The following is an 8,190-nucleotide window of genomic DNA, read 5'->3' as shown; positions in this document are numbered from 1 at the left end:
TAGTGGACTACACGTCTGTAACGAGGGACTTATGATAAATCAGGTGTCTGGTCAGAAACCAGGTAGTTGTTGGGTATCTATGGGATCATTTTCTTGCTCATTTGGAGAAAGAGAGGAGAAGGGAAGGCTGAGTGGTGTGGTTGGAGGGGCAGGGTTGATGATGACTGTGGACAGCTTGAGACAGAGATAATGTTGTATACATAATAACAATATTTATGTTGTTTGATGGAGTTTTGAATATGTTGGTTATGGTGTACTCCGAAGCCTTCGTCAATAAGGCATTGATTCCAGTGTGGTGCAATAGCTTGTTGATCTATTTTGTTATTTGACAATTTGACATTTGACCCAAACAGGGGACTCAATTGGTACCTAGTAATGCCATGAGCTTTAAAGCACTTAGAGAACCTGAAGCAACTGGAGTCAATTTGTACCTGGTCATGCCATGTATAGATATGACCCTTCAGACAAATGAAGTGTGAAGGATGACCATTAAAGTTTGTAATGGCATAACAATGATTATTATGTCTAGCATAAATTCAATATTAATTTTAATTTGCAGGTTAGAGAGCTCACTCAGCAGTTTCCTGCTGTTGGACCCCTTGCTTTGATACTGAAGAAGTTTTTGTCAGATCGTAGTTTGGACCAGTCTTATTCGGGTGCTTTGAGTTCTTACTGTTTGGTAAGTTATGCTGCATTTTCTTTGCCATTCTATTAAAAAAAATAATTTCCCAATGAACATGAAAAAAGTTCAATTGGACTGCAATAATTTTGTGCTGTTAGTTTTCCTTGAATATTTTTTATATTTTCTGATATTATTGTTCTTAAGTGGAGAATCAGTTATCTTTTTGACTTAGCAGAAAGGTCAAGCCTCCCACCCAACCCAAAAAAAAAAAGAAAAAAAAGGCCCTAGTCCTCTTAGCTTGTATCACTTCATTTTTCATTTACATATCACTCACACCATATGTCTTTGCCTCGGTCACCAATTCTGGTTTCTGAGCCTGTCAATGGTTCCATAAAGGGAATGCTTAACTGCATATACCCAAAAAAAACACTCTAACCTCTGCTTACTATAAAGGAATCTTATGTGGAGAGTTGTTGCTTGGAGGGCACAATTTGAAATAAGATACTATTTACATGCTTGCTTGCTTACCAAACTGATGAATTGTCATTGCTTGGACCTCTGACTCGAATGGGTAGCTAAAGGCTGAAGACTGGAGTTGTCCACCTCTGTTGGTCTTTGATCAGTAGTATACTTAATGGCCTTAGTCTGACCTTGAGTAGTAGATGAAAGTTGGAAATCATAAGAATAAAGAGTGTGTCATGACTGGAAGTGGAGTAGGAAAATTGGACTCCACAAAATCTATCAATAATTTTCCGTTCAGTTAGAAGTTACTGGTAGTAACACTGTTTAGAGTCTTACTAGTAGCCTAGGAAGGAAAACTTAAGATCAGAACAATCAATTTGTTATGCCTCTGTGCTAAGGAATTGATGAAAGAAACACAATAATGTATTCTAGATGGATGAGAGAGCAATGAGGATTTATGATATTTAATCAGGTCTCTTGAAGGCTAGATAAAGATATGAGGATGTGGTCCATCAAACCTCGCATAATCATAGTCAAGTGCTCTGTCAAATATAAAACTACAAAATATATCAGGTTGCCATATTTTACATGCTATTCTTCTTTCAAAGATCTGCAGAATTATTTTCTGGATATTTGACCTTGTTTAGGACCCAAAATAGGTCTGCTTCAAGCCCCTTTTTATCTCTTTTTGTATCTGACTGCGTCACTGCATCAATAGTTTAGCATAAAGAGATCCAACCACATTAGTTGAATGGCAAGCATTAAGAGTAACATCGCTAAAAAAGATTCAGAGCATGTGATCTAAAAATAATGCCTGTGAAGCCTCTATGCTGTCCTTTATTTGAATAAAAGTCCTGTTACTGATGGTAATATTCTACATTTTAAAATGTTGCTATTAACTCTTCGAACATTTTATATCTTTGTAATTATTTTGAAATATTTTTAACTCTTTCTGGACACATGAACAGTTTGTTGTTATGGGAACCTAATTTTGCTTTGTGACATCACCATAACATAAATCATGGTTCATGAATTCCTGAGGTAGTGTAAGTCTTGGACTGGACAATAATCAATTTTTATCCTTAATTTTTTGTTTAAGGTTTGTTTGGTTGCAAGGAAAAGTGCTTGGAAAACTTATTTTTCTAGAAAAAAATGATAAGTTTTTCTTTTTGTTTGTTTCAACAGGAAAAAATGATTAGTTTGGAAAGTTTATCGCCAGAACTCAGAAAAAAAAAATCCTGTGGAAAAGCCTCACATTTCCTTTTCCATGGATTTTCATGCAACTGAACAGACTTTAAACTCCTCAATGATCCAAACGAAAATGTTTTTTCTTTTTTCGGAGCTAATGCAATGCGGAGTTTAGCTGTTTATTAGAAAAGAGGCATAAAACTACTCAATATATATTGTATTAAGGTGGTGATTGCCCTAATATGTCGATGGACTTTGTGCAGGTGTTGCTAATTATATGCTTTCTTCAGCATGAACACCATATTGGTCGGCCTATTAACCAGGTAAAGCTCGTACCTTTTTGTTAGCTACAATAGTAAGGGAAATAATTCACCGCTGTTGATGGTGTTCTATATATCTAATTGTCCATGCATGTAATTCCAATGGTTTGCTGAGCATGGTTTGACATCAAACACCAGTCTGTATAATTACTTTATTTATGTTACTATCCACATGTCCATCTCCAACATTGAACCAATGATTGATTTCCTTTGGAACTGGGTAATTTATAAGTTCCATTTGTATATCGTAGTTAGCATCATGCTAGATCTGAAAAGTTTTTTTATATATACACAGTGGAAAGTATATGATAAGAAGCTCTCAAGCACTAAAATACTGGACTTCTGCTTGTTTCTTTTTCTATGCGATAATTCATTCTCATGGAGCAGTTTTTCAGTTCTATGGAGAAAATTTTGCATGTTCTACTTGGGCCTTTGCCTTGGATGAGGTATTTGGGACATGACTGTTTGAGATATGATAGGCATGAGGTGCTTTTCTAACTAAAAAGCCAAGCTTCTGTTTCTTCGTGGGAGGCTGATTATTATTAAGTCACTTTTGCATCCGCTCCATGTTTTAGAGAGTATCCATAGACAACTCCTTTCGCCAGTGGCAAGGGGTGCAAAATGTGCATCTATAACATGATTTTATGTGAGCTGGTGGTTCTGAGTAGAAGAAATGCTGTGCTATGAGTTAGAATATCAAAACGACAGAACAAAAGTTGCTGGATCCTTGGTGACAAGGCTTCTAAGGTAAAGAGGCAAGGTTTTTGCAAAGAAAGGCAGATTTCTCCTAGGTTATATTGAGTCGTTTGATTCTTTTTTTTAAAAAAAACCTAACCCTTGGTGTCTGATGATATGTAAATTTTTGTATCCATGGATGGCACAAAGATGAGATGACAACAACTTAACTGCTACATAATACTCATGCTTACTTTTCTTGTTTGTTTCTGTTTTCCTGCTTGTCTGCCACTGGCTACAAATTTAAGTATATGTTATGCACCTGATTGACTGTGGTTTTAATTCTTCGCATTTAATGATCTTCATATTCAACTTCAGCTGTATGATTTAAATCACTTGTTGTTTGCAGAACCTGGGTAGCCTTTTGATGGATTTTCTCTACTTCTTTGGGTGAGGGAAAATTGCTTGCAATTTCTTTTTAGCTATATACAGAGATAGGCAACTTAGTTTCTACTGTGTTGCAAGATTGATGTATGATTCAATTAGCTGGTTTCAGGCTAGTCGGAGAGTCAAATGTATCACTGAACATCATATTTTGTTTTGATGACTTTAGGAATGTTTTTGACCCACGTCAAATGCGTATTTCAATTCAAGGAAGTGGAGTTTATATGAATCGAGAAAGAGGGCTCAGGTTTGAGAATCACTCATAGGATTGAACATGACCTCCTATATTTTTATTGGATGCTAATATCTGAATCATTTCGTTATGTGAGTTTTGCAGCATTGATCCAATTCATATCGATGATCCTCTCTGTCCAGCTAACAATGTAGGGAGGAATTGCTTTCGTATACACCAGTGCATTAAGGTTAGTTGAATATTCACTACTTCATCCATTATTTGTTAGATTTCTTAAAGCCATAGTCACGTAATATGACTGTGGTCTCAATTTTGGCAGCTTAATTTTTCTGGGAATTAGGAGAAGAAGATAATAATATTGTTGCTCTGCTTTAGGTGATGTCATTCCAAATATTTGCTCAATCTTTGGTATATACCTAGTGGCCCTAATGTGACAAAAAAGAAGAGGCTCTTAGGATAGTCGTCAAAAATGATGCATGCTAGCACCTTAATCAACTAATATGGTCGTTGAAATTTGGACATTTTTCTGCATATTTTTTTTTTTCAGGAAAGTTTCTGAAATCTGCCAACTGTCATTCAGCTCAGACAGTGTTCATTCGTCTTGATTCTTCACAAAGGGCTGAGTCTTTCCTAATTATCCGACAGGATATTTTATTGTTACCAAACTATTTTTATTTTCCTGTTTTAGATTGCAAAGTTCTGTTTGTGTATGACAGTGGGTGGCCAATCCTCCAATTCTGAGATCATAACTACAGGGTCACATAGCTTGGTCATTTCAACCCATCATAACTTTATTACTTATGGTGTAACTAATTTACATATGAGTAATCAATTAATTGTTGCTAAATGGTTTCATCTCTTTTTCATGCTGTGTATGGAATTGATGATTTTGTTAGTCCAATCTGTTTTGGAAAAGCTAGTCCATATGTTGCAAGTGTGCTATAACCATTGTGATCAAGTTAACTTTCTCTTGTGCAAGTTGCAAGAAGTTATTAATGTTTCAATACACTGCTGTAATATACATAACCATAAGCAGTTAAGCACCAAACCTTTTTCCAACTTTTTGGGTTTGGCTTCACGATTCCGCATTCGCCAAGTATTCCTATTTAAGGCTACATCTGATATTATTCCAAGCTTCCCCATGTCTTTCCGTGCCACTGCTGTACATATATAAGCTCTGAAATTTTGATTTTTGCCAATCCTTATATCTAAGTATGATTCATTTTCAGCCAACTGAGGCAATTCTAAATTGTCTAAATTGTTCCTTAATGAAGAAGTTTAAAAGTTTCAACTAAAATAGTTCTTGAAATGATGGAAATAAGTGATAAAAACAGTTCACAAGCAACCTTAGTGGAACTGAAACAGGGTCTGAAAAAACTATTTAAGGCCAGAGCTAGCTCGTATATTCCAAGGGTTGCTCTTTGGTTAGCTCTGTTGACAAAACAAAACATTTTTGTGTAACATTTACACAATATTCTTCTGACCAGCCTTCCAGGTTCAGGTCTTCAAACTTTTCCAGCTAACTTCTCTGGACTAAAGTTGATTTGGTCAAGAATTTTACACCGTTTTCTTGATGGTTGTATGTCTAGTTGACAACTGGCTGAAAGGTCTGCTTAATTCTTCTATCAAATCTTTTTGGCCAAAAGTTGTGCTCCATAGCTGACCCTATTTTTTAGTGGGCAAAGCTTTGGATGATCATGATAATGACGACTCCATGTCTTTGTATACATACAGTTGGCTGTACTGAGTATTCCTGCTAGTAGGGTTGAACCTACTAGCATAAAATATGTATAGGGCCATCTGACTTGAGAATTAACACTGATGATCTTCGTCTACCATATCTAAGTTAATTTTATTGTAAGAATGATTTGTTGAATTATATCTCATCACCTAAGTAATTGGTCTCAGGCTTTTGCTGATGCTTACTCTGTGCTGGAGAATGAGATATCACAGTTTTCTGGTAATTGTGCTCCAACTTCAATGGGAACATTCAGGCTACTTCCAAAAAATATCCCTAGTATTGTTGATGAGGAGTGATATTGGATCATGAGTAGCCATTATTCTTGTCTGAGTGGTACTGGCTTGGCTGCACTTTTAATTGTGGGAGGCACAGGTATTGCAAATTTTGCCTGATTGCCATAATTATTATTCTTTAGGTTGACTGCCATACTTTGCTGGTTGCTAGAATCACCTCTGTTTGGATGGCTTGCTTCACTCGAAGGTGCGATTTGTTTTGCACGGTGCTCAGGTATCTGCAGTTAAAATGAAAATATTTCTTTCCTGTAATGATACCCTTTAGTATGGTATTTCACGTGGTTAAATGGGAGGAAGCAGTTCTAAATTCTGAAAAAATTGTCTGCAGGTATGACCCAGAGGAGGACATACTTGTGGCCAGTTTTTCGCTTTTCTGTTAAACGATGCTACCAGGTGAGATCAGAGCACTTGAATCTTTTCCCTTCTTCCTGTCATCAATTCCTCATTACAGAAATTTTGGGCTCTGCAATGCTACATGAAGTAACTTTCGAGGTTCACTGGCCAAGAATAGCTAGATGTGTCTTGGTTTAGCAGGTGCCTGAATTGATTTTATTAGGTGTTCGAACTACTTGATAGTCATCCTGCCTTAATTTCATTTAACGATCAATGATATTACCGAGTTTCGAATGGATAGGATCAGCCATTCAATATGATTTTCAGGCTTATCGTCCATCCAGGAGATGGCCTATTGAACTGTTGTGCACATTTGGGCTGCATGCGATAATATATGTATAAGAATGCTGTTTTTTTAAATAATTTGCCTTTGAACTATAGTTTCTAGAAAGTTAAGGTGCTTTGCCTTTTGATTTTTTTTTTTTAATTGAACTGATGGTTCTTGTAGAGGAATGCAGAGCAAATTTTCTTGTTTATCTACAATTAAAAAAAATACTGAACCCGAATTTTAATCAACCTCCATCTAGTCAAGGGCAGATGCAATGCTGGACTTTAAAAAAAAATTGTTTTATGATTTCTAATAGGATATGTTTGTGATTGTTCTCCTGTAATGATCATAGTGATATTTTTCCCCTTTAATGAATGGTGATCATACTGATTTTAGAAGTGCTAATTTCGCTTCATTAACTCCTATATTAATTCTTATGGGACAACAACCTCCTTTCGTGCTTCCACGCATGCATGCATGCTGAATTGTTGAATCAGGGGATGCCATTTTTACTCTAGCTTATCTCTATTTGAAAACATTTTCATCTTTTCATTATTTTATTCATACCTACTGAGAATATCTTCTTCATTGTTAAACCTTCTAGATTGGCAAGCAAGTTTTACACGAATGGTTTGGGTGAAGCTTTATGCAAGACCTGAATGATGGGTGGTACCGCGCGAAGATGATCTGGATGGCTGATGATGGCAGGCAAAACCTGATTGATGGCCTTGTGACTGGGCCAGGATGACTCAACAGAATGTGATTACAGAACATGAACATTGATTCAAGTCTCTCTCTCTCTCTCATGCATATGAATTATTGAAGGCTTCCCATGCAAAGGATGTTCCAGGCCCAGAAGTGAAATATTCTACTGATCAGCCATGGCAATGGACATGCGAGATACTACCATGCACACACTGAAGCTGCCCTCTGATCTCTGCAACTGCTGGAGCACTTTGATTTGTCCACTTTGAACCAACTAGTTTCTTTTGGGAGCTGCTGCTTTCTCCGCACGAAGCCTCACAATAAAAATTCCTGGAAACTGGCTTATGAAGTTCATTGATTTTTGCCTTACCTGCTGAAATATATTTGCATAATATGCATATGGTGGAGAAAACACAATGATAATTATGTTGGTTTACTGCATCGATGAGCTTTTCCATAAAAAAACAGTAGCGATGAACTAGGGCATCCTGTCCGATTGGCATTAGATCTTATTCCTCCAAAGTGGCAGGTAGTTTATTCTACTTTTTTTTTTTTTTTGCTGAAACGGGTGTATCATACAATGCGGATACGAATACATCCAGTAGAACGTAGTTTATTCTACTTGGGTGAAGACAATTCTACTGTATATTATTTTGCAATCACACATGCTTTGCATGCTTTTTATGTTGCTATCTTCTTTTTTAATCTTTGCATCCCTCCCCATTTTGATGTGTTTTGAGCTTGTGACATAGAATATAACCTGCAACAAACATAAAATTTGATGGGTATCATAACAATGGTGGAGGATGCTCAAGTAGTCCATGTCAAGGAGGAGGGGACAACATTCCTATGCTTAAAGTAGCCTATCCCATCCATATGTTTGGAA

At 36.5% G+C, this 8,190-nt stretch overlaps 1 protein-coding gene across 1 annotated transcript; it reads left to right on the top strand.

Annotated features, from left to right (window-relative positions):
* The first annotated feature begins 380 nt into the window (after positions 1–380).
* LOC120104474 (terminal nucleotidyltransferase 4B-like) lies at positions 381–5,941 on the top strand. Its single transcript, XM_039115669.1, has 6 exons — positions 381–473; positions 560–679; positions 3,677–3,717; positions 3,824–3,958; positions 4,049–4,133; positions 5,813–5,941. The coding sequence occupies exons 1-6, from the start codon at positions 381–383 to the stop codon at positions 5,939–5,941; spliced, it is 603 nt and encodes a 200-aa protein (XP_038971597.1).
* Positions 5,942–8,190: the final 2,249 nt, after the last annotated feature.

This window comes from Phoenix dactylifera, chromosome 18, assembly GCF_009389715.1.
Source record: "Phoenix dactylifera cultivar Barhee BC4 chromosome 18, palm_55x_up_171113_PBpolish2nd_filt_p, whole genome shotgun sequence".
Taxonomy (NCBI): Eukaryota; Viridiplantae; Streptophyta; class Magnoliopsida; order Arecales; family Arecaceae; genus Phoenix; species Phoenix dactylifera.
Note: the sequence above shows the minus strand (reverse complement) of the source record. Positions and strands in the feature narration are given on the sequence as shown.